Source organism: Microchirus variegatus (genome assembly GCF_963457635.1).
Source record: "Microchirus variegatus genome assembly, chromosome: 7".
NCBI classification, from domain to species: Eukaryota; Metazoa; Chordata; class Actinopteri; order Pleuronectiformes; family Soleidae; genus Microchirus; species Microchirus variegatus.
The window spans coordinates 5513393-5540028 of record NC_139808.1 but is presented as its reverse complement, the minus strand read 5'-3'; the positions used below and the strand labels follow the sequence as shown (position 1 = coordinate 5540028).

The 26636-nt window shown below is 41.3% G+C and overlaps 1 protein-coding gene across 1 annotated transcript in view; it reads right to left on the bottom strand.

Moving 5' to 3' along the window:
• Positions 1-848: 848 nt before the first annotated feature.
• Positions 849-26636, bottom strand: part of nxph4 (neurexophilin 4) — a gene marked incomplete at both ends in the record, with an annotated part of 46807 nt that continues 21019 nt past the window's right edge. Inside the window, one exon of the mRNA XM_083892822.1 lies at positions 849-1667. Coding sequence (XP_083748948.1) covers positions 849-1667 — 819 coding nt within the window. The remainder of the gene's footprint in view (positions 1668-26636) is intronic.

Here is a 26636-nt window from a genome sequence, read left to right as displayed (position 1 = left end):
CAAAAGGAGTTTTTAGCGTCACTATTGTCATCTGAAGAATGTTTCACTCTCTGGTTTTTTTTCCATGTTAAACTCCATTCAATATATTTTAGAAAATTAAAATCACATATCTTCACAGAAAGCTTGGTCATGCATTTCTAATCAGAGCGAAATGTAACTTCATTTATAATAGTTCCCTCGCTGCCTTTGATAACACGAACATGCTGCACAGCTCGTGCCTCCGGCTCGGGAAAAGAACACGTTCACTCAGTAACAGACGGACAGTTTAAGAGATTTTAATGTGCTTTTTCATACAGTATATTGTATGCATATCCAGCATAGCATTTCTCATACATATAACTCTCTTATATCCAGGTTTTTGAAACATATAGTTGAGGTGGATGATTAACAGTCAGTCTACCATAACATTACGTCTGCCGTAGAGTAACGGCACATTCAGCCGCTTCAGAAGCTTTTTTGTACTCGGAGGGCATAATAATAATAATGGTTCCATCCGTTTACAACTGAGTTCTCCGCAAACTGCAACTGAAATATCAAAAAAAAACCAATAATTGTGCTGGGTTTGAGTACATTATTTACAGAAAAGAATTGAACAAAAAAACTGAAGTTAACAAACACAAAGTTGGGAAAAAATAATTCAGAGAAATCAGCCGTTTTCCTAACCATCCATAAACTCTGATTATACATGTTTAAAATCCACAATTCACAGCAGTTTAGAGGCAAAAAAAACTGTCCCCTGCATCTTCACTGTAATCAATATGACTATCATTTCCATCGTTATTATCGTTTACATCATCTTTGCCGTTAACATTGTCTCTTCGTTCTCTTTCCAGTTCAGTCTCACTTACTCAGCCAAGGTAAGGGTGCTCACTTTGGAAGTTGTAGTCTGGACACACTTTCTGAACCAGCTTGTAATCGATGCTGAAGAAAGAGATGAAGATGCAGATCACCTTGAAGGGTTTGGCACAGAGCCAGGCAGCGTGGGATTGGGTGTGCTCTGTGAAGCAGGTCTGAGACGGGTCATACAGACAGGGTTTGGGCTTCTTGGATCTGTTGGTTTTCTCGTACTCCACCCGACAGTTAAAGGTCTTTGTCTCTTTGGGGTCCACGGTGGACTGATGGGTCTCGTGGATCTGGATGTTTGGCTGGCTGTGAGGGTGCAGCTGCTGCTGGAGGACCTCGAACTCCACCACTTTGGTCGGCGGCACGATGCTGACCGAAACGTTTCCCAGGCTGGAAGAGTTGTGGCGGAAGTACACGGTGAACGTTCCATTGATGTGGTCCACGATCTTCCCCGTCACCAACAAGCTGAACTTCATGGTCCTGACATTGAAGTAGAAATCGCCCCAGCCGAAGATCTTCTTGGTCTTCATGGCCGTCTTTAGCGAGGGCTTGCGCTTAGAGCGGTATCCTGTCTGGTCCATGAGCAGGGACTGGTTTCTAGTCGTGTCGTACGGGTTATAGAAACTGTAAGTGGGCGGCTTGGTCTTCATGGGCGTCTGGTCGATGGAAGTGGAGAAGATGCGGGTTTGGTACGGCGGTTTAACGACTCCTCCTGTCGCTCCTCCAACTGTACCTCCTCCACCCATGCCATACGGAAGCGTTTTCATCGCCGACCCCACTGGAGCCAGATCTGAGAAGTCCACTTGCTTCTCTAACCCTTGGACCTGAGGAAAGATATAAAGAGATGGAGGAAAAGTATCAACAAAGCGCTCAAGACAATTAATTGTGTTTTTTAAAGAAACACCAACTCTGCATTGGGAACCACGGCCTCTTTTGTTTCATTCGGGTTTGGATTCTTTTGTCCTTTGATCATTTGTCATGACAATGAAAGTCTCGAACTCAAGTGACTTTTTAACAGCACTGACCAATGATGCTGTCTGAACCAGTTCAGAGAACAGTTCTTTATGTCATTCTAAAGGGCAGAATAGTTCGGCCAGTTTATTAAGCTCTAAGTCACAAGGATAAGTCATTAACCTGAACTGTACTTGTACAGATATTATAACTTAAGATATTTTTTAGTTATATTCACATTATTATAATCTTAACTGCTGTAAAGGTCACTCTTTTTTTGAAAAGCTATTTTTAACCCCCACGTGGATGCCGCTATGTTTCATCTCTCAAATTCAAGACGACACAATCGTCTATTTTTATTAGCACACTTAAATGTTGTTGTCATTGTCGCATTGGAGAGATAAAAAAAAAACAAATGAGAAAAAGGTGAAAAAGAACACTCTGAATGTAAAGTAATGGATGTGAGCCTTTGTTTGTTCGGGCACCTCTCTCTCTGCCTTTAATCCACAGGCTTGGTCGTTATTCACCGGGTTGATTGACTGGAAATCCTCCTCTGCTCTGTTTCATGTCATCACATCAATCACATTACTGCCACGCGCTTCCATCCATATGCATGTTCTGAATGTACGCGTACACACGAGAAACTGCCATGCAGTGACAGCAGGAAAAAAATAAAGGATTAGGATTTTTTTTTTTTTTATAATAATAATACAAGGACTGTTTCTGTGTCTCCATTTCAATCCGGGGCAGCGGAACGGACAGCGTTGTGCCGAAGCCTTCCTCATCTTTCATCAATCACTCCGCCTAATAACAACTCCACGTCGCTGCTCACGGAGGCAACAGTGCAGCGCTCAATACGGCTCTTAATGCATTCAGTCATTCAATTAACATATCTATTTCTGCTGGCCATTCATTAACACGGCGGCCCGAGCCGAGCGGATTGATTGAGGGCAAAATAACTGAAAACGTATCGATCAACGAAGGAACGAATTACCCAAAAAAAAAAAAAGAAGAAGAAAGATGCTGAAAAATGAGCCCCGACTGGGATAATGAACCACAAGACTTCGACCAGACGCTGACCCCCACCTTCTCCGTGACAGGGTGTTGCATATTTTAAGTTTGTGAATTGGCAATGTGACAGGTAGGAATAATACACAGTGAATGGCAGAAAACATCAGAATACGTTAAAGCAAGCAAAGCGTACAGTGAATGCAGGACGGGGACTTCCTGCTCCGTGCGCTGTCAGCAGTGCTGTCAGCTAGCTCCGCGCGCTGCCATCTGTCAGGCCAACACTCGGCTGGTGCAGCCCTAATCACTTCTCCGGCTGATGGCACAGAGCCGGAACTAGCGCCATCATCATAATCCTCGACCATCTTCAGCAGCAACATCACAACATGGACCTCAACTCAGCCTTTCGGGGTCAAGTGTATGAAGCTCAAGAATGATTTCATGTTGGGGGGGGAAGCAACTGAACACAGTCAGCACCTTTAGCCGAACATCGACTGACTGGAAAAAGATGAGTACGTGGAGAAGGCTTCTTCTTCTTCTGTGGCGCAAAAGTAATAAAATGCCAGGAGAAGCCAATAAATAGATGGACTTTCTATTAGCATAAATATGACATTTTTTTTTTGTGCTCGACAGTAAATCTATTTAAAGGGTGAGGATTTGTTAGAAGAAATATCAGATATTTCCTCCTGACACGAAATCCATAAGCTATAGACTTTTTGCAAAACAGCGGATGTTTGCTATAAGGTCATATCAGGCTGCAGCAACTCGCGACACATTGACAGATTGAAAAACACGGCTTCTCTCCCCTTTTTTTTCCTCCTCGCCGTCTATTCTGTTACGTTACGATGAGCGAGAAGGAGGCTGGTGGAGCAACAGCCAGGAGACGACGGGGGTGATGAAGAGGTGTGTGTACACAAATACAAAAACATAGTCCATACGTGATATATTCACACAATTAGTTAGTCAACTACATACGTTACTGGCATGATCGTAAGGTACGGATTATATTGTCTTTTGCCATCTTTGTCTTTGAAAACCTTTACTCGCTAACGCTAAACCCCGATGAATTACAACGCAAGCTCATGTCATTTGAATCAAATTGCATTGCAATCGATACAATAATGTTGTGAGACATTTCATCCAAAGCCACAAATGTCAACCACGTGGTGCCGCTACAGCAAAAAGTCAGGGAGAGATCACCAAAGTCTGCATAATTATTTGTGTGTGGGTAAAAAAAACCGAAAGAATCAATACCTGTAGAGAATATTATGGCAATAAATTAGAGAGATAGAACAGGATGAGTGAACAATTGATCTGCACTAAAATCAGATATGGCATTACTGGTAAAAAAAAAAAAAGCAGCTTTAGGGTGTACTCTTCAGGAAACAATGAAGTTTCAGACCACGAATGCCTTATTTTTTCAATGTCTGCCATCAACCTTGGTTCTCAAACTGTGGTACGCGCACCACTAGTGGTACGCAAGCTTCCTCTGGGGGTATTCGGAGGAAAATCACTGTATATACCATACGCATGACACGTTTCCACGATGACTGACCGGAAAGAGACGCTCATGCCGCAACACCGGAGTCCAGGCACCGTTTACCAGTTAGCTCTGTTAGCTGCATTAGCTCCTTTTAGCTCCGGTTAGCGCGCCTATAGTCGAACTGGAGCGGTCTGTTTATTAAAGGAAAAGAACAGCGCTACAAATGACCAGCGTACACGTGAGGAAGACGAGGATGATGAGAGAGCAAATCAGCTTATTGGGAATAATCACAACTCCTTATATGGACATCCTGGGGGCGTGTGTTTATAGGTCACATATTCAGGCTTTAAAAATTTGTTTTTTTTTCATCTTCTTATGTGTTGTTGAGTCAGTGATGATTAATTTTATACCACGCTTTTTTAGTAGCGATATAAATGAGCAATAATTGTGCAGAAGTCACAAAATTAGACCGTTTTTCTATTGTTTTTGTTCATAAACAACCGTGACGTATTTCACAAATTTCACAAATTTAATCCGATTTTAAACATATTGAGTACTTTTTTCTTAGGTGTGTTTATATAGTAGTATTTAGTAATAGTAATATAATATTATTTTTCATCAGATTGCCTAGGTTGTGCTGAAAAAAAAAGGATATAAGACTCTCTATATTGCACATTATAACATCTTATAGCCTCTGTATATACTGTATATATGTTTTAAAATAGTATAGGGTTAATATTTTCTCAGCTGGTACTTGGTATAAAAAGTATGAGAATCACTGTACTATCACATTAAAAATATTGACCTTTAAAAGCAGAAAAAAAAGCATAAATAATAAATAAATAAATAAATAAATAGAAAACCATGCAGGTTGAATGTGTCATTTTCAACCCATTCAGCCAACTCCAATTTACATAGATGCCAGTGAAAACTCAGCTTGGGGGAAGAGTTTGAGTCCTCAGCATTTAGTAATCCCAACCTGCCATAGTTCCCACACTGACGCTTTACATGTGTCAACATGACGTTAATGGTTTCTCCCTGTAGGTATGAGACGCATGTTCGGTCGGACGCTGGAGGAAAATTATAGCGGATGATGGAATAAGCATCGCGGTGGACTTATACATATGTATGATACAGACAATTCAATAACAGCACAATCACGGAAAGAACAATCAGATTACAGAGCTTGGGAGATAGAGGGAGATAGTGAGGAAAATGTTATTAACAGGGAAGTGAGACGGGGAGAAGAGAGAGTAAGGGGATCTTGTACATTTTCGAGGAATGGGGGGAACATTAATCATCTTTAACTTCATTTCACACGGTTCATATGAGCAAAAAGCATCCTTAAGCATCTTCGCTGCATGGATGGGAGGCCTGGGTATAACCTACCTGGAAGTACATGCAAGTATGAAATGTAGGGATTGTTGAATGAGGAGATTATGAGCGCAGCTCAGACACAGATAAAAGTGACAGATATGAAACGATGAGATGCACATGCAGCCGCATAGAAAGGGATTTACGGAGAGAAAGTGAAAGACAGACTGCGCAGTGAGGGTTTCACGCTAACTTATTAAGTAGGAGAAGGTCAGGTGTGCAATAGAATTGACTGCTGAAACCTGGAGTATCGTATGCCACCACTACTGAGATCTCTTTTCATCATTAAGGAAGCTTTGGATCAATGGAAGCGCCTCTGTATCTGCTTTCCCTGTCTTTCACACTCTCTATCTATGAGCTCTGATCTGATCCTCCGTCTGCCGCTCTCTCACTCTCATATTTAGCCGTTACTTGCACTCCTCCTTGGCAGCGTGAGCGTTTAAAAGGATAGGGCTCTCCTCACTCAGCAGCCCACGTCTGACTCCATTTCCTGACCCCACCTTCTCAACCTTTCCCTGAGGACTGATGAGCAGATGAGAGCAGCTTGCCTCAGAGCTCTCTTCAGGCTTGTTCCTTTGTTTAATTGGAGTTTTATTGGTGACAATCAATTCATTTCTATCTGCGCTCCGGGCCGCATTGATCCGCTGTCACAGAGAGGAGTCAAATGTACAGTTCCATTGCTACCACACTACAAAACCACATACTTCAATACCAGCTGCTGGGATTTTATTTCCACCCATCCATCTTTTATCTACATCAGTTACAAAAACCTTTTTGACTGCAAGGACTGAATAAAAGTCATATTTCTTATGGACTGGTGGGTGAAAGGGGGCACTGCAGAGCTGCTGGTAATCTACCATTAATAACATGTTAAAGGTCCCATATTATGCAAAATCAACTTTTTAATCATTTAAATACTTATATTTGGGACTCTGGAGGTCCTATCAGTCGCCAAAGTGTGAAAAAAGATGACTCAGTCACGTTTTTGTGGTCCTCCTCAGTCTAAGTACAGCAGATGAAACACACGATGTTGACTTCCGCACTCACTGGGACGACACAATGCGCTAAATTCCTGGAATTGTTGTCTCGCGGAGCTCCTTTGTTCGTAAAACGCGCGAGAGTGCTGGCGAGGGCAACAGCAGCCGAAAACCGGAAGTCCGCGAAAAGTTCTATTCTTGGCTCCACAGTGCAGCACAGAGTTCTACACAAACTTCCAGCCTCGGAGGATTTATCTGTCCAGTGGATACATGTTATATATGACGGCAATGTGCCTGCTAGAGCCTGCAAATGATCACTTTTCCAAATGCTAACTGCTGTTAGCTCCCAGTAGCCTCTGTGGCTGATGTCATTTCCTGTCCCTTGAGTTTCGTTTTACTTTTACTCGGGGGGGGTAGGAATCTCCAACTTATACCGTTTGATGGGTCAATCAAAAATGACATTGGGTGAGAGCAGCATATAACCTGAACAGGTCCTCACACTGTCCCAGTGTCACCTATGCAGACTTTAGAGTCTTCAAACAACCTAACTTCAATCTCCATGTCCTGAGAGTGTGGCAGAAAGCTGGATTAGCCAGAGAAAACCCAGGCAAACAAAGGAAGAACATGCCACAGTTGAGCCCAGGATTCAAAGTGAGAACCTTCTTTCTTTGAGACACCGGCACAAACCACCTTTTCAAAAGTCTATACATTCTTCTACCGCTGTCTGCTTCTATACGGGCATCGACCTCCTATTTCCTCTGGCAGAGTGACAGAAGCGCTGTGTGATTGTGAGCAGTCACAGGACACAAAAATCAGTTTTCAGGTTAAGCCGGTGTGAAGTTAGATTCACCGACACTGAGACACTGCAGCGGTAGGTTGCAGTGTCAAGTTAACAGGTTCCAGGCAGGTAACAGGTACAGGCAGCGGGCAGACAGGAATACTCGCCTTAGAGAACATGGCTCAGGTTAACACTGTACGACTGCATGTTAGATACATTAATGCCACCGAGTACAAAAGATGTTTTTTACTTTTTAATTAATTCAAGCAGGAGCCAGTGTAGGAATGCAAGGATGAGAATGATGTGAGATCAGTGACGGGTGATAATGAGGAGCATGACTGCTGTATTTTGTACAGTGTGAAGATGGGAGACGGCCGATTGGCTGAAAGATGAGCGGAGGGTTATCGCAGTTATCCAATCGAGAGAAGAGGAAGTTGTGTATTAATAGTTCCAGGAGTCTGAGGGAAAGTATGGGTTTGATTTTGGCCAAAATTTACAATGAAATCATAAAAGACGGCAAGATATTTTGTAGATGAACTGATATGAACCATGGACGAAACAATGGATGAAGACGCAGCAGGTCCATCCCGGGAATGTGCCAACCCGTGGCCCCACCTCGCCAGACTATTTCAATTTTCTGAACAAGTTAATGACAGTGTTCGCTTCAAGTGTTTGCCGTTTTTGCCAAAACAAAACTTCATCACCGCCAGTGATATTGCACATTTATGTAAGCTGAGCATTTGTTTTTGATGTTCAGCATTTGAGCCTGGCTGTGTGTTTAACACAGTCAGGCTCAAATGTGGATGCAAAAAATCAATTCAAACTCTAGCAGAGGTTTGTCAGAGCGTTGCCATTGTGCTATTTCCTTGTGGGCAAGTGAGAAATGTTAAATAAAGCAACACAGACCCTCTGGTGGAGGATGAAGCGATAGATAATGGATGGATGGATGGATCACAAAAGATGAAAATGACTTATTTTACTTTCAATTGCTTTTTCATTCTTCAAGGTATTAACATCAACATTTTTCAGAACTCCACGTAGGACGTTTCTATACGTAAATGTAAGCACTGTGGCGGTAGTAATGCAATATTTAGAAAATGTACACTTGATACACAAGTACTTTTAAAAACAAGTACTTCAGTACTTTTACTTAAGTAGACATCTGACTGTAGTACTTTTACTTGTGCTTGAGCAAAATTTAGCAAGGGGTATCTGTACTTTTAGTCCACTGTTCCCATCTATTGGACTTCTTTCCAAGAATTCCTCTACACTCTTAGAAATAAAAGTGCTAAGTAGAACCATATAAGGTTATTCAGCATGTCCTCATAGGAGAACCCTTTTTGGCTTCAAGTAGAACCTTTTTATAAAGGTTCCACCTGGAACCCTTTTTTTTTTTTTTTTTTTTAAAGGAAAGGGGTTTGGTGTAATGGTTCCAGGTAGGACCTCAGACCTCGTAGAAGGACCCTTTTGGAACCCTTATTTCTAAGAGTGTGGTAATTTGCCATGGGAATAGTACACAACTCCTTATTTGGACATCCTGGGTGTACGTTTTTAAAAATGTGTTGTTGAGTCAAATTCATGATTGATTTTATTTCACATTTTTAGTAGTGATATAAAGTAGCAATAACTGTGCAGAAGTCACAAAAAAGAAAAGTATTTCCTTTTTTATAAAGGTTCCACTTGGAACCCTTTTGGAGGGTTCCACCAAGAACCCTTTTAAAACCCTTCCTTCAGGAAAGGGGTTTTAAAGGGGTTCTTTGGATCAAAATGGTTCTTACTGGAACCATTAGTGTTACCAAGAACCCTTGAAAAACCTTTTTTTCTTCTTTCTTCTATAAAAAGGGAATTGGAAAAAATAAATAAAAAAAAGAGAACTAAAAATGACATTTAATTACATAAAGCAAAATCAAGCCAGGAGAAAAACAGATAAACCAGTGGGGGGAAGGGAGAGAGAGAGAGAGAGAGAGAGAGAGAGAGAGAGAGAGAGAGAGAGAGAGAGAGAGAGAGAGAGAGAGAGAGAGAGAGAGAGAGAGTGTGTGTGTGTGTGTGGCAGTAAAAGCGATTTCGCAGTCCAGTGGTGTTGCTGCTGGATTATCATGAAAATGAAAGCTACTGAGTCAGGGAGTATCAGAAAGCAAGGAAATGGAGCCAGGACAGATAACACAGTAAAAGAGAAGAAGAAGAAGAAGAAGAAAACGAATAAGAGAACGAGCGTAGAGGGAGCCGACATGTCTGTAAGACAATGTGAGCCAAAAGTGCAGGAAAAGAAAGTAAAAAGTAAAAAGACAATATATATACGCCACACGGTGAGATTATGAGTGCAATAAGACAAAAATGAGAATCACTTCACCCCATAGAGAATAATCAGAGGTTTCTTGAGAAGTAATATCTGCAATATTGTTCCAAAAAAGACCAGATCAGCTCTGAAATAATTTGACTTAAAGAAGGAATAAAGTCTCCTTTCACAGTATCAGGTACAATAAAAGAGCAAAAGTTTCATTTAAAATAGATATTTTCTTATGTTTGCATACGGGAGTGATGTGTGGAATATATAGTAAATAAAACTATACTGAAATGTTGTTTGGATGCAGCATCTGCTGAGGAAAGAGATAAGAGCTTCAGAAACAGAGAGAGAGAGAAAGAGGAGAATACGTGAGACACTGTTTCTCTGCCATTTGATGTCTACATAAAAGGATTTACAGTATGAAGGTATTGTGTGCTGACAATATTGCAAGATATTGCAGATGCCACTAAGATTGGACTGACAGGGAAATGCAGAGATTCTCTCCGTGTGGTGGCTTACACTCTGTAAAAACTCAAACGTGCTGCTCAACAAACACCGCTGCAATGCTCAGTGAGGTGTTCTGCATCAGTTTCCCTTCTGTGTTTCATGTACAGTCCAGAAAGATTTCAACTATTTCGAAAACGTAGCATTTAACTGCTGAGCGAGATCAACTTATTTACATAGCTGCTGTCACAAAAAGACACTTTAGTGGTGAATCCTCTGTGATAGCCACAGAGGGTTGTTCAGCAGAGAGTCTGCAACACAGATGCGGTGAAGGTACCGAGGCCAACAGAAGTCAGACAGGTTTTTCTGCAGCTAAATAGAAAAACCATATTAGTTTTTGCAGCTGTAAACACTCCGGTGCACATCGGGAGAATGAAGACAGTCACACAAATAAACACGCTGACGTGGAATGTTTTTTAAGCCGATACTTGGGAAACAACATCGCTGCCTCATTTAGAGCAACGGTAAAGTAAAAACTCATTTGCATGTCCATACAGGCCACCATCCTTACAAAATACAGAATTCATCCAATCATATGGGGACGATGGTGAATAATAATCCAGCTGCAGAATTATGCGGCAAGAACAAATCCATGCTATATGTGACTAAAACAAAAGCCTACATAGTAGAAGTAAAGAGATAAAAGTTTATAAGAAGATGACCAAAAAAAAACCTCATGACAACGCAACTGGCTGGTATTATGTAAAAAAAAAAACACAAAAAAGAAGAAAAGAAAGCAAAGGAGAAGTGAAGAAGTGAGGAAGGTAGTGAAGGAAAGAAGAGAAGAAAGGAGGTGAGGAAGTGAGGAAACACAATCATGGAACGCACAAACAGCCGCGAGGGAAAATACTGGAGACTAAAATACTAACGTGTGATCTGAACAGGAAGTAAAAAAAAAAGAGAACGTAATAAAACATAAGGAGCAGCAGATAAAATGTAATGAAATAGATAATATACACAAAGTGCTAAGTAGAACCATGTGAGGTTCTTCGGCTTGTCCTCATGGGAGAACCATTTTTTGTGCCTTCCTTTTGGAGGGTTCCACCAAGAACCCTTTTAAAACCCTTTATTCAGGAAAGGGGTTTTAAGGGTTCTCTGGATCAAAATGGTTCTTACTGGAACCATTAGTGTTACCAAGAACCCTTGAAAAACCTTTTCTTTGGGAAAGCAAATGGTTCCAGGTAGAACCCCAGCCCTTGAAGAAGAACCCTTTTGGAACCCTTATTTCTAAGAGTTTAGGTGAATAAGTACTTAAAATAAAAGAGTAAAAATACATAATAAATCTCAGGTAAAAGCCAGATTAAAAAGGTGGGTCTTAAGTAAAAAAATAACATGTAACCACTTAAAAAAACAAAGAGTAATATAATATGAATAATGGAAGAAAAAACGCAGCTGAACTTACACTGATAGTATCTGTGGCAACAAAATGTTAATCTCACAAAAATCTCTTTGGCACTGAGCGTGTTGGGATTATTGAAGAACAGGCATTTGACGACAATATCAGCGGTGTGGAAAACTCTTAATCTAATGAGATGCGCAGCCGAGTTACCTCACTGAGGTGAAATCAACTATAGACGACCGTCAGCGTTACTAATCCACAAAGCAGTCGTGCAACCAGTTAGAAAGTTTTAGAACTGTAGCTGAGGCCGTTGTACCTTTTCATGCAAAAGCTCAGATGTCACATAATACAAGATAAGTAACTGTGTGCGCATCACATTTTGAGTAAAAAGCAGATAAATAAGATGATAGGAGTGTGGATGTTAAACTCTTAGAACACAGTGCATTTGGCTGCTTTTTTAAACATTATTATATTTATAACATTGAGTATTGTGCAATAAATAGTCTTATATCCTTTTTTTCAGCACAACCTATAGGCAATCTGATGAAAAAAAAACTTCACTTTTTCACTAACTATATAAACACACCTGAGCAAAAAGTGCTCAACGTGTTTAAGATCGGATTGAATTAGTGAAATTTGGAAATGCATCACAGTTCAAAGTTCATTTGGCTCGTTTTTATGAACAAAAAGAAAAGGAAAAACTTTTGTTTTTTGTGACTTCTGCACAATCGCTGCTACTTTCTGTCACTAATAAAATTGTGAAAAAACTAATCATAACTTTGACTCAACAACACATAAGAAGACAAAACATTTTTTTTTTAAAAAGCCTATAAACACACACACCCAGGATGTCCATATAAGGACTATTCCCACGGCAAATTACCACACTCTTAGAAATAAGGGTTCCAAAAGGGTCATTCTACGAGGGCTGAGGTTCTACCTGGAACCATTAAATCCAAACCCCTTTCCTGAATAAAAGGTTTTAAAAGGGTTCTTGGTAGAACCCTCCAAAAGGGTTCCAGGTGGAACCTTTATAAAAAGGTTCTATCTGGAGCCAAAAAGGGTTCTCCTATGAGGACACGCCGAAAGCACCTTATATGGTTCTACTTAGCACTTTAATTGGGTGCACCTGCAATGCAGATCCGTGCCGCATGAAGGGCCAAGATCTCAGTGTGAAACTATGAGATCATTCATAATGTTTGAATGACTCTCCAGGACTTAGTGTAGGACAACACCTGGGAGAATGAAAATGAACACGAGAATGCAAACTTGGTAAAAAACCTCTTTCTGTGGCATCTGCACAAAGGAAAACAACAGAGAGGGTTAACACAAGCCGGCAGAAGCTTTATCTACAAAGCCATTAGAAGCTTTTGCTCCCAGAAGCCCGACTTCACTGGCCATAGATCAACTGTGTGCACTAGTTCTTGTTCCTGCTATCTCACTGATCACAGTGGATCAGCATGCTGGAGTGTTTTTGCCTGGCCCGGCTGGCTTGCTGGCTGGGTGGGTGGGCAGACTTCCTACGTGTCTACGATGATGCCACAGCAGCACCTGATCAATCACAACCCGAGACAAGTCTTCAGGGACCCATCTGAGAGGGAGGGAGGGAGCGAAAGGTGTGAGGGGGAATCAGCGGCCTGATGGCGTCTCGTTTTTGCATGCAGGACGGCAGGCAATGCATCAAAAGATGACAAGTCTTGCATTCTTCCTTAAATAAGGGCGGTGAGACTCTTGCTGGCTGTGCCTTAACTCTAATCATTCATCTAAATAACTGTTGCAGGGATACGCGGTGCTGGAGGAGGCGGCGGCTTCGGCGGCGGACAGGCTGCCATGGGTGAAGGGGTGGGGGGGGGGGGCGGGATATGAGAAGTGACGTGGTGCTTCTTGGATTTCTCATTTGTGAACGTGTAAACATATATTTGACTCAGATTGCCAAAGCACAAAAGTGCCTGTCCACATCGCCGCCCACCCTTATTCCTCTCGCTCAAATATTTATGTATTGAAAGAGTTTAAAATTCATTGAGGGTAGAAGAAGAAGAAGAAGAAGAAAAAAAGGTTTGGAGGAAGTTGTGGGTATTCGGGCTCTGGCAGCACGGGCGACTTATTCAGCAGCTAAGTGACAGTGATTGATGCCCTCTGCATTTTGCAACTTATCAAGCGTATATTTACACACACTCCACAAACACATAAAACAGCAGAAACATTTGATATAAACAAGGAATCCAATAAACACAAGGGACTGGCAAAGAAGGAGAAGGAGAAGAAGAAGAAGAAATCTGCATAATGAATAAAATGTGATGGAGAAGAGGAGGGAGGAGGGAGGAGGAGAGAGATCCCAGCGGTGAAACTGAGCCTGGGAGACGTGAGTTTGAGTCTGTGACGACTTCGACAAGTCACCCAGGCAGCAAAATAGAGCCCAGTTTCCTCAGATTTGTTTCCAGTGCTCATCAGTAGGAGAGCTGGATGACAGATGGACTGGCACTGAGCACAACATGAGTGTGTCAGTTACTCACAATAATAAAGACCTGCTCTTTTCCCTTCCTTTTTCTCCAGCCACACCTTACAGTCCCACTGCATACACACACACCCATATCAAATCATCCCAATCCGTCTTTTGTGCGCCTCGGCGATTTGTCTCGTGCGCTTGTGGCAGATTATCGAGTTTGGATATTTTCTCTTCACATTTGTTCTCAGGCATAATTTGACAAGAATTAAATCTCCCATATTTCTCTTTAATCCATAACCTTGTCTCGGTGTCCTTGGTCCTCGCTGTGAGAAATGGGCTTTTGATACTTTCCTCCCTTGCTTTCATTCCTCGTCGTTGCCCATTGCTTCACAACGCCATCATTCCTACATTTTCCTCTCAATATTTAATAAAAGTGGAACTTTTCATGCCTTTTACATTCTTGTGTCCTTCAGTTCCATTAATGAGGAACAACATTCTGATGTTGCCCCTGACATAGCCTTCATTTTCTTTGTTCATTCCTTTTCCTTAACCCTTTAAGGTACTACTCAACCATTTGGTCGACCACACTTTAAGTCACTATATCTCATTGAAAAATGCATCAAGCTGAACTCACTAACACTAAATTAATGTGACTTGTGAATGTTGTTCTTTATGTATTATGCAAACCAGGTTCATTATGAACAGACGTCTCAACCGTTTGGTAGAGGCCTGTATCTGAAATACTGTAGGGTCTAATTAAAAAAAATTTAATAATAATAAAAAAAATAATATATATATATAATGATTGTCATTATTGTTATCATAAGTAAATAAAATAATAAATCTAAAGCAACTGGCCATAAAATCATGTCACAGAGAATAATGTTCATATAACAAACTGAACTCACCAACAACTACAGACAAAATATTTGCTTTAAAAAACATATTTTGCAGACTGCAAATCATGTTTATGTTTTAAAATCATGTTTTGGCATGTGGCGCCACCTACCACTGTCTACCAATCATTGCAGTCAGTAGAGTCTCAGCTGCCGAGCAACCACGGGTTGCCAGTTACGTCAGAAAACGAAACCTAAAAGACCTCGGTATTTTGAATTTGAATGTAGTAACTGTTTTTGGCCACATTCTTACATATGGCACCTTTAAAGAGTTTTAATTCCATTCGTCTTTTTTTTTTACCTTTTAATTTCCCCATCCCTTTAAACTTCTGATATTCCCTCCCTTCTGGTGATCGATCTATTCTCTCACTCAATGAGGAGACTGTTTCATCCTTCAATTTCACCTCTTTCCATATTTTCTTACTTTATGTCTTCCCTATTTTCTGTCACCCACCCGTTCCTTTCTATCCTGATCATCTTCCACCCAGCTCCTAAAAACCCCACCCTTATTTCCATCCACCCATCCTCCTCTCTCCATATCTTCCTCGGAGTCACCTCGGCTTTGGAACGTGACGGAATAATTAGACAAAAATGAAGAGATTACGTTTTCTGTGTCGTCCGCCGCTCCTCCCGCCCCGCTGCAAAGCAGGATGCTCGACATGTGTGCAAAGGCCCGAGCCGAGAGGAGCTGGAAGGAGTTTTTCGCCGACTTCACTGCTGGGGCTGATGAGAGACTTAATTGGAAAGAAAACAGTGGGAGGTGCCAGTGAATTAAAAACCCCTCGGAGAACGGTGGCAGCAGGGCACGGTGACATTCCCCCCTGTTCACGTCAAGGTCATGCACACGCTCAACAGCACACACCTGCTAACTGAGGCTGAAGTGACAGGGTCACGACAGACTAAAATCAAGGTTCGTATTAAGAGGGGGGAAAAAAACTAATAAGAGAACATAATGTATAGAGACTTTTCTCATCTCTTGCCTCTTGGATGCCTTTGCCGGCGTATAAATCACCCGGCTTCAAGGACGCAGCTTTGGGACCCCTAACTGGGATCTTTCACATCCACCATCTGGACACAGAAAAACCAGAGTGCTGACCAGCAGCCCTGCTCTCATTCTGTTCCTCTGGAAGAGCCACAAGACGTGCGGTGGGGTGGGGTGTGCACTGTAGATATGAACCCTTATCAGCCCAACGACTGCTTAGCATGTGCCAGACTTCGTTTAACATTTTTCTCTGGAGCAAAGTAAAATTGGATGAAGGCAGCATATTTTGAGAGGGGAATGAGATAGAGAAAGACAGAGAGAGAGAGAGGCCGATACAGACAAACAGACGCAAGAGAAGCTCTCAAATGTCTCTGCTCATCCAGAACTGTTCGAAGCACTCGTTCACATTCTTACTCTCCCACTTGCTCGCCCTCCTCCCGAGACAGCAGACCCTCCATCATTCGACTTAGTTTCACACTCTGAGAGCCAATATCAAAGCAGATATGAACAGAAATGAGAAACACGTGTTATTTGAGTCATGCTATCCAGCGGTGTGAGCGGACCTGTATCTCCCTGCCGCCTGTCCGTTGACTTTCCTCAAGGCCAAAAACATCCAACTGAGGACGGGAGGATTTCTCCTCATCTGCGTCTATTAGACAGGACAGTCACTTTGTCTCAGCTCAGGTCATCTCAACGTCCACCGCCACATGCACACGTCTGAACTGGTTAACCTACATGTTTATCATCCTTGAGTGCAAATACCCAAGGAGGAAAAACTGTCAGTCTGGAAGCTGTGACGCAATATAGGTGTTTTCAGGTATTTCAGAGGAGACTGTGACGGATATGAGACTGCAGCTGGATGTGATGCAGATCACTGGTATAACAATTAAAACAATAATTACAGTTGGAAGGACCCTTAAAGGGGAAATAAGTAGTTTATAGTGCCATCTAGAGGAGAGGCTGAAATTTACAACAAAGACCTGCTGCTCTGCTCACCCCCTCCCTTCCCTGAGCGCTACGGTATCCTCAGCCGGTCAAATGTCGTCCTCGTCGTCTTTCTCCGTGTCAGCAGATGAGGTTCGTGAGGCGAGGGAGAGGGCGAGCTACCGCGGCCGTAGCAGACGAAGCGGAGAGAGTGGAGGCGGGACTTCCGCTACAAGTAAAGAGACGCTTGTTTTGTTCTCTCGCGTTTGTCCTTACAGGCTCCGGTAGAAACATGGCGTCTTGCTGCTAACAGTGGTTATGCAACCACGGTCCACGGTCATGTTATTTTACATGACTTTTTGAAACACTACGAAAATGAAACAAAAACTATTATACAGCGACTAGACAATGCAGGAGCACATAATATGTATAAAAAAGTGGATTTTGGGTTATATAAACCCATAAATACTACACAGTGTCCCTTTAAGTTACTTATTGGCACTTTTTCACTGCACAGTTCCAGCACGACTTGACTCTACTTGTCGATAGTACCTGGTACTTTTTGAGTATCTGCTCTGGCGAGGTTCCAATCGAGCTGAACTGAAACTAAATGTGACGTAGACAGACTGCCGGCCATTGATTGGCAGAGAGTGTCGGCACTGGAAGAGTGTGTCACGAGTGTGACGTCCGACATTGGAATCAAACCGAACAATGCCAAACTGCAGATCAGTTAAAAAGACTTAAACATCCAGATAAGATATGCGTTAACCTCCAACATTTGGCAAGGAAATGTCTAAAATCTCAATATTTTTTGCTAATTTTAGTTCAGTGACTGTGTCAGAAGGAGTCTGTGCTCCGGTCAATTGGGAAGTACTGAATTAATCTTTTTAATTAACTCATTCTCATGATTCAGTACCGAAAACAACTGAATGTGTTTTTGTACCGTGTCATGCAGCCATGCTATGATAACTCCTCCCACGTTGAGGAGGTTCTATATTGCAATGGAAAATGATACCAAACCCAGTAGACGTGGAGCCGGGCTGTGCCGAATAAGGGTGCCAAAATGGTCCTTCTACAAGGGCCGGGGTTCTACCTGGAACCATTCGCTTCTGAAAAACCATTTTTTCAAGGGTTCTTGGTAACACTAATGGTTCCAGTAAGAACCATTTTGATCCAGAGAACCCTTTTAAAACCCCTTTCCCTAATAAAGGGGTTTAAAAGGGTTCTTGGTGGAACCCTCCAAAAGGGTTCCAGTAGCAAAAAGGGTTCTCCTATTAGGACAAGCCGAAGAACCTTATATGGTTTTACTTAGCACTTTTATTTCTAAGAGTGTATATAGTGGAAAAGTGCCATTACTTTAAAACTATGTTGTGATATTCTGACTCTATACAGGCAGCCATTATTATTGTGTCAAAACATTTGCTTCTCATGCACAATGAATGCTGCAATGAGCTGAGCCGTAAAATAACCCCCCCCCCCTCTCCCCCACCCACCCATTTCATTCTTTGTTGCTGAGGGACAGAAGAACGCATTTGTCAGCCACATTTGGACGAGCCTTGAAAATGGGACAGACACAGTTGCGGCACTGTCGATGCAATCTGCCTTTAAATGCACTCTCCAAAGAAGGCAGCGCCTGCAAATCGAGGCAATGCTCATCTGTCTGTTTGCATGTCGATCAACTGATCTAAACTACCTACCTGTCTGTCTGTTTGACTGCGCTCAGCCATCCACTTGACAGTGGACATGACAGACGCTTAGTGTTGGTGGTGTTTGTCGTGGCCTACTTTATGGCAAGAGATGCTAATATTGCTAAAACGACGGCCACATGGTGTCCACTGTTGTTGGTGCACCCGAGACTCTTAGAAATGAGGAATCCAAAAGGGTCCTTCTACAAGGGCTGAGGTTCTACCTGGATCCATTTGCTTCTGAAAAACCCTTTCCCGAAGAAAGGGTTTTTCAAGGGTTCTTGGTAACACTGATGGTTCCAGTAAGAACCATTTTGATCCAGGGAACCCTTTAAAACCCCTTTCCTGGATAAAGGGTTTTAAAAGAGTTCTTGGTGGAACCCTACAAAAGGTTTCCAGGTGGAACCTTTATAAAAATGTTCTACCTGGAGCCAAAAAGGGTTCTCCTATGAGGACAAGCTGAAGAACCTTATTTGGTTCTACTAAGCACTTTTATTTCTAAGAGCAGCTTTGTTCGAGTGATTGTTGATTGGCTAACAATTGTGCTGTCACTTGAAAAGTTGAACATTTAGCATCTTCCACTACATGCAACAAAGCAAAGCAACAGATCCATGATGGAATTCAGCAATGTGTGACGCAGCCCAATCAAAGTGAATACGCAGAATTTCAGTAAAAACCTTTGGTGAGTGTGTAGTTCTGTCCTTGGATAGTAATCAGACTATCAAATATGCTTCACTTGTAGTTAAATTGAAAGTTTATCTTCCCAGAACGTTGCTGATAATTGTTAATTGATAAAGATAAGTGCAGGTATGAACAGGTATTGCATAAATAACACAGCATAGTTGTCTGAAACCACAATTGTCTTTAAATGGACAACTTGGTAATCCTAGCTTTGTGTGACTCCTGCGAACAGCAAACCTGAGAGTTTTCCAAGTCACTGCTATGAAAGCTACATTTGTATCACTGACCTGCTCTTATTTACACTGCTTCAGGTGATTTAACAGGTGACAAAAAGCCTCTGAACAGAGCAACACTTGTGACAAATGGTCCAGCTGGTTCTGAGGTTCAATTATGGCGAGGGGCAGATCTCTGTCCCTGTGTCCCTGGGCTAGATACTTTACTGGAATAGCTTCACTAAACACACACAGACACAGACACACACACACACTTGTTTTATATCTTAGTGTGGACACATCATTGACATAATGCATTCCCTATAGTCGCCAAAGTGCCTTACCCTAACCTAAACAACACTTTAACCCTAAAACCCTGTTTCAACCCTGAAAAAGCCCTTTAAAGTCGCGGGGCTCAGACAAAACGTCCCCACAAAGATAGGTCTGTATGGGGCTTTATTTGGACGTCACAAAGATATAAATACACACAGCGCTGACTAAAAGGATATCAACGCTGATAGATTGCTCACCCTTGTGTTTTTTTTCTCACTTTTAAGTCCAGGAGAAACACATTGGAAGATTGGATATTGGCACTATCTAAATGAATGTTTTAATGCCACTGGGAGAAAGAGAGGCTTTCGCTCTGCACTGTCTGGGTTTTTAACAGTGAACAGCTGATGGAAAGCCTGGCTGAAGTAAAGTCTATTCACAAAGAGAGAGAGAGAGAGAAAACAGGGGGGAAATGACTGAATTTATATTGTAGGTCTTTCTAACAAACACTCAGAGGGTGAGGATTTTAAGCATTTCCAAAATGGATGTATACATTTACTCAGCTGGCAACTGGTCTTTTGTGAATTTGACTCCAAGGATTCATAATAAGCATCATTCACTGAGCCTGCGTTGGACAATAGGTGCTGCAATGGCAAAACTGCTTATTCCAACAGAAAGAACGTAGTCTTGGCGTTTCTGGTAACAATGACAAAGTGAACAGACACACACACACACACACACACACACACACACTAAAGAGCACAAGTGTACACACGAGATGGCTGTAAAGATCTGGCAGGTTTCCAGAGCAGATGGGGTGAGGTGGGTGAGTTGGCCTGGTGGGTAGTGGGGGAATGCAGGAAAGCGCCAATCTGTCATTTCTAACAAGCCAGGAGACTTAAAGCCAGGGCAGGTCACAGGCACGGGAGACACACACACACACACACACATGCAACACAAAACACACACACACATCACATGCTCTTATACGCGTCACTTTCCAACTGTGGCATTCTTGTTAATTAGAAGATAAATTAATGATCCGAGCTCGTGAGACAGGCTGCTCCTTCCTCACGCTAGTCAACAGTAAGTCTTGCCCCCGAACACAGCTGCCTCTGCGCTGGCTTCTCCTCACATCGTTCTCCTGCTCTCGAGACAGGTGAGAGAAACACTTTTAGAATGCTGTGCATACACAAAGCTTTCGGAATATGTCAGCGAGCGTTCTGCAATTTCCATACTTAGGGTTTTTTTTTTGTGTTCTAAATATCACACAACAGCTGAACCTGGGAAGCGGAACTGTGGTGACACGGTTCACTGAATCAAATACAGATAGAGACAGTGCTGGACAATAATTCAGCATCCATAATTACTGCAATGTCATTTTATTTTTCCTCACATTTGTAAAAGTGTCTGTTTTAGCTAGAAAACACAACTAAAAACACATTTTCATCACCTTTTACCCATTTCATCATTGGAATATTGATACTAATGTAACTCATTTGAACATTTTTTTTCAAGATATTTTAGTCGAGACCTAGATAGAGATTATAACCTCTATGTATAATAATATAATAATATGCAACTACAAATCTGTTTAGCACCAGTGCAGTGTTGCGTTAAGTCAAATTTTCCATGAAATCTATTTTACTTATATTAATATAAATATATGTACAATATATTTATGTTTATATATATACATACATACATATATACACATACACATATGTATATATATACACATACATATGTAGATATATATATACACACATACATATGTATATATATACACATATATACACACATACATATGTATATATATACACATATATAATATATAACACATACATATGTATATGTATACACATATATACACACATACATATGTATATATATACACATATATATACACACATACATATGTTTATATATATACACATATATATAAACACATACATATGTATATATATACACACATACATATGTATATATATACACATATATACACACACACATATGTATATATATACACATATATATACACACATACATATGTATATATATACACATATATACACACATACATATGTATATATATACACATATATAATATATAACACATACATATGTATATATATACACATCTATACACACATAAATATGTATATATATATACACATATATACACACATACATATGTATATATATATATACACATATATACACACATACATATGTATATATATATATATATACACATATATATAAACACATACATATGTATATATAAACACATATATACACACATACATATATATATATATTAAACATTTGCCTTCTAGAGGATAATAGCTTTGATGAATATGATGTAAGAAGTCCTGTTTTTCTTTCTTTCTCCAAAAGCAGTGCTCTGATTCAGTGGAGACAAACCAACCTTCAGCTTCACTGGCTTTAATTGTTGTAGGCGTTGACTTTTGACCGCAGACGAGCCAAATATGTTCCCGTCGTCTGTGTGTACGTGTAATCCAGTTGTTCAGCCTTGTTGCCATAGTTATGGAAATGGTGAAACACAGTTAACTGTCGAGACGCGTAAATTTCGAAAAAGACGCGTTTATAACGCTGCCACGGGTGTAGAGGAGTTATTAGTGAAGAGAGCCGTGTTGTTAAATTACAAACGTCCTGCCATCCTTTGTGTTTCTTACATGTTTTCTTGGTGAGAAAACCTGTGCCCGTCCACAGTAACATGAAGAACCAGCGGGTAATTGGGTGTATAATTTGCAGAGCAAGTGCTCTGCTGCTGAGTAGGTTCTCTGTTGTATACGTTTTTTTTTTTTAAATCTTTTTTTCTTTTAATGCTTTCAGGAACAGCGGTGATAGATTCTGGTGCAAAGTCAAAGAAAACAACAACAGCAAACTCAGTCTGGCACGGCTCCTCTGTGGTGCGGGACACCTTGCCCATGATGCATCAGTGGAGGACTGACCTTGAGTGCTCGGCATTAAGGTCAGGAAGCATCATTAGTCCTGCTTCCCCACTGCAAAGCTAAGAATAGGAGCATGAACACAATCACTTACTCATCATCTCCATATCTCTCTCTCTCTCTCTGTGTGTGTGTTTTTGCTTTCTTCTTATTCCAGGTCTTTTTTTTTTCCATTCAAGAAATAATTAAACAAATATCCCACTGTTGTACAAGTGAGACTGAATAAGCTGCTTTGATGAATACAACCATTGTTCATCATGAACTGTATTAATTGGCTTTCTTTTTTACAAAAATAAACTTAACTAATCTTTTAGATCAGGGGTCTGAAATTGCGTAAAAATTAGTGCTCGGCGGTTAACGGCGTCAACGTAATGCATAACGCGTTTCCATGACGACAGACCGTAAAAAGACGCACGTGACGTCATGTTTACTTGACTCCGGATTGTAAAAATGAGTCTCTACAGTAACTCTAAACTTTAAAAACAGAGGTACATACGCAGTACACAGGTACGCGGGTTATTTGTAGCGCTGCTCTTTTTCGTTTAATAAAACAGACCACTCCAGTTCGACTGTAGGCGCGCTAATAGCGCTAAACGAGCTAATGCAGCTAACGGAGCTAACCGGTAAACGCCGCCTGGACTCCGGTATCGCGGCACGTAAACATGACATCACACGCGTCTTTTTCGCGTCGTGCGTTAACCTAGTGCCCAGCACTAGTAAAAATACAACTCACCATTCTGCTGAATTAGTGGGAGCCCTGAGCTTGTTTTATGACGCTTCATAGCCTCGTTTGCTAGCCTTAGCTTGGTGAGTGAGATTCACCTGTAAGATAAACCCGTATTTTAAGTAAGAATCCTTATACTGTCTATTTAATGCAGCTTTCTTTTTCTTGGAAGGCTCCTCTCCAAAGACGTTTGGTTTTTGCTAATTTTTGCTAGCTTGTAGGCTACATTTTTGACGTAGCCTATTTTGGCACCGAGACGAACGACCTTTCAGACTCTGATAATCAATAACATATATATTTTTATTAAATCTTTCTGTAGGTCCAGTACCCAGGTACCTCTGTTTTAGACGATATAACATGTTACAGGTGTATTTTTAAAAATTCACCTGTAGTTACAGTTACATTTCAAAGGAAAAAGTCGATATAATCGCTTTCATTTATTCAATTCAAGAAAACATGCTGGTTATTTGTAGCGCTGCTCTTTTCGTTAAATAAACAGACCACTCCAGTTCGACTGTAGGCGTGCTAACGGCGCTAAACGAGCTAATGCAGCTAATGCAGCTAACGGAGCTAACTGGTAAACGGTGCCTGGACTCCGGTGTCGCTGCACGTAAACATGACGTCACGTGCGTCTTTTTCCTGTCAGTCGTTTTTTTATTTTTAGAAATTCACCTGTAGTTGCAGTTACATTTCCCAGGTAAAAATTGCTTTCATTTATTCAAATAAGAAAAAACAGAACATGCTCATGTATGTAAAGTATGCTGCAAAATAACACCTCATTCAAAAGGGGGTTAAAAAAATTTGTTACCACATACAAATCACCTTCCAGTAAAAGCCCACACCCTGCATCTCTGTATCTTTCTCTTCAGTCCCTGCTGAAGCTCTGGCTTACAATCAATACCTTTCACAGCTAAGCCAATCTGCAATAATAAAGGCATTACGGACGGGGGAAAATGAACACTAAATCTTATTAAATATCGGGAATTGGTCTCTTCCGTTGTGTGTGTGTTTTTTTTTTCTCCCCTGTCTCTTGTTGCCTAGGTGAGCCGGAAGCCGCTCTGCTGGAATGACTGTAGCAGCCCAACTTGATTCCTAAATGCTGTGGGATGATCAACAGGCTCAGGATGAGTGTCGGCACCGGAGGCTGTTGGTATAGTTTGGAGCTTAGCATTCTGCTCACCTCTCCTCTCAGCCATGTATATTTCACAGGATTGTCTTTTATATCCAGTCTGTGCGGCTCAGCGGAGCAGTCATCTTTATTTCATTCTGTGGCATTTCTTTAATTTTAGCTGGAGTTTTATTTCACTCCTCCTGCTCCGCTCATTTCCGCTCTTCCTCTGCCGACTGAATCGGTGATGACATTGTGCACCGTGCACACTTTTAGGAAAACAAACAGTGGTTCCCAATCTGGGGGGCAAGCCCAACCACAGGGGCACGGGGAGGGCAGCGATGCATGCAAATGAGGCGGCATCCTGTGCTGCTTACAAATAATGGATAGGTTTGTGAAGCAGGTAGGGTTTTTTTTTTTTTGTCATGTTTTTCTAGTCTCTAGCCTCTCCTGAGAATTCAAATCATAATTTAACTGTCAGGGACAATTAGAAGCATGCAAAAATAGATTCATACAGTAAAATAAGACACTGACGCTGATCGCTGTTTAGTCCTCATCTTGATTTGCCACTGTAAACCACACATCTATGCAAAGGAGCTGCAAACCAGAGAGATCCAGTTGTTCTTTCTGAACAGAGGTCGAGAAAATCTTCTGCTGAGATGGGAGAACATTGCAACAAAGGCAAATCTGATGCAGTGCTGCTGCTAAGTGGTAAGACGGCAGCACATTGACTTGACCCTTTAACACCTAAGTCTCAAAATGTCTTTCTGGACTTTTTTTTTTTGCTTATTGTAACCATAAAAGTTGCCAGAAAATGTCCTTATTTTTGCCCATTTTCCCAGAACACGTTCAAAAGCAGGCAGTAATTTACAATTGACTGCATATTAAAAGAGCATATTAACAGTTTAAAGTCAAGAAAAACTATTTTGTATTTACAAAAAAACTCTGTAGTTGAAGATGAAATTCGAAGAGTCTAAAACAGGCGTCTCAAACTCGCTCGATGTCCAGCGGCCCTACACTTATTTTGAAATTAAAAAATTCCACATTTAATTATATATAAGCCTGTCTAGTGTTTTAATTACAATTGTCTACATGTATATTTTGAGTTAATGTTTTAATTCTGTCTGTTTTTGTTATTTACAGATTAATCTTGCGTTTGGGTTTTTTTTTTGTCTGAACTATCCATCAAAACAAACACTTTTACTTTGCAATGGTGTGCAATATCATCCTAAATATTTGTAATTGCAACATCATGATGGATTATCCATCCATCCATCCATTATCTACTGCTTTATCCTCTGCCAGAGGGACGCGGGGGGTGCTGTGCCCATCTCAGCTGACAATGGGCGATAGGCGTGATACACCCTGGACAGGAGAACCCGGAGAAAACCCACTCACACACGGGGAGAGCATGCAAACTCCTTGCAGAAAGGCCCTTGTTCCAAGTTGTTCCAAACGGGGCTTGAACCCAGGAACCCAGGTCTTCTTGCTGCAAAGGCAAGAGTGCTAACCACTACACGAACTGTGGGCCCGATTATCAAAATATCATTTTAATTTTTAATCACTTAACCATTAATTTTTCCCGAATTGTTGGACTCTTTTCACTTGACCTGGCCCCACCTGACCAGACTGGAAGTTTACTGGCCCACAGGTAATTTTGAGTTTGAGGCCCCTGGTCTAAAACATATTTCGGATATCATTTTTCAAGCATTTTGCCTCAAAATGTGTGTGTTAAAGGGATTAAAGGGATAAAACAGCCCAACTTAACCAACCGCATATCATGAACATTGAGAATATAAAGAAAGACCAGTTCACACATTATGTCTGATGAACACCAGAACACTCATCATCAACTGGCTAATGCCTGCAATGAAGCCTGGTGTTGTGTCTGAGGACAACAAGAATACAGAAGTGAGGGGGTAAAATTACTGCTGCTAAAAAACAGAGAGGTCCAGGCAGAAAATCTGCTTCAGGCCACATGTGACCTGAGACTGAGGTGACAACCACCTTTCAGCACGACAGTGACCCAAAGCAAAGAGTCAAAACAACAACCACAATGTCTTCAGGACAGGTCTGTGCCCTACAGGAATCCACAGAAGACCTAAACCCCTCGGTAGGAGCCTAATAAATGATGAACATAAATTCAGCCGATCAGACTTTTAAAGTAGCTCAACAATTAAACTAAATGAAGC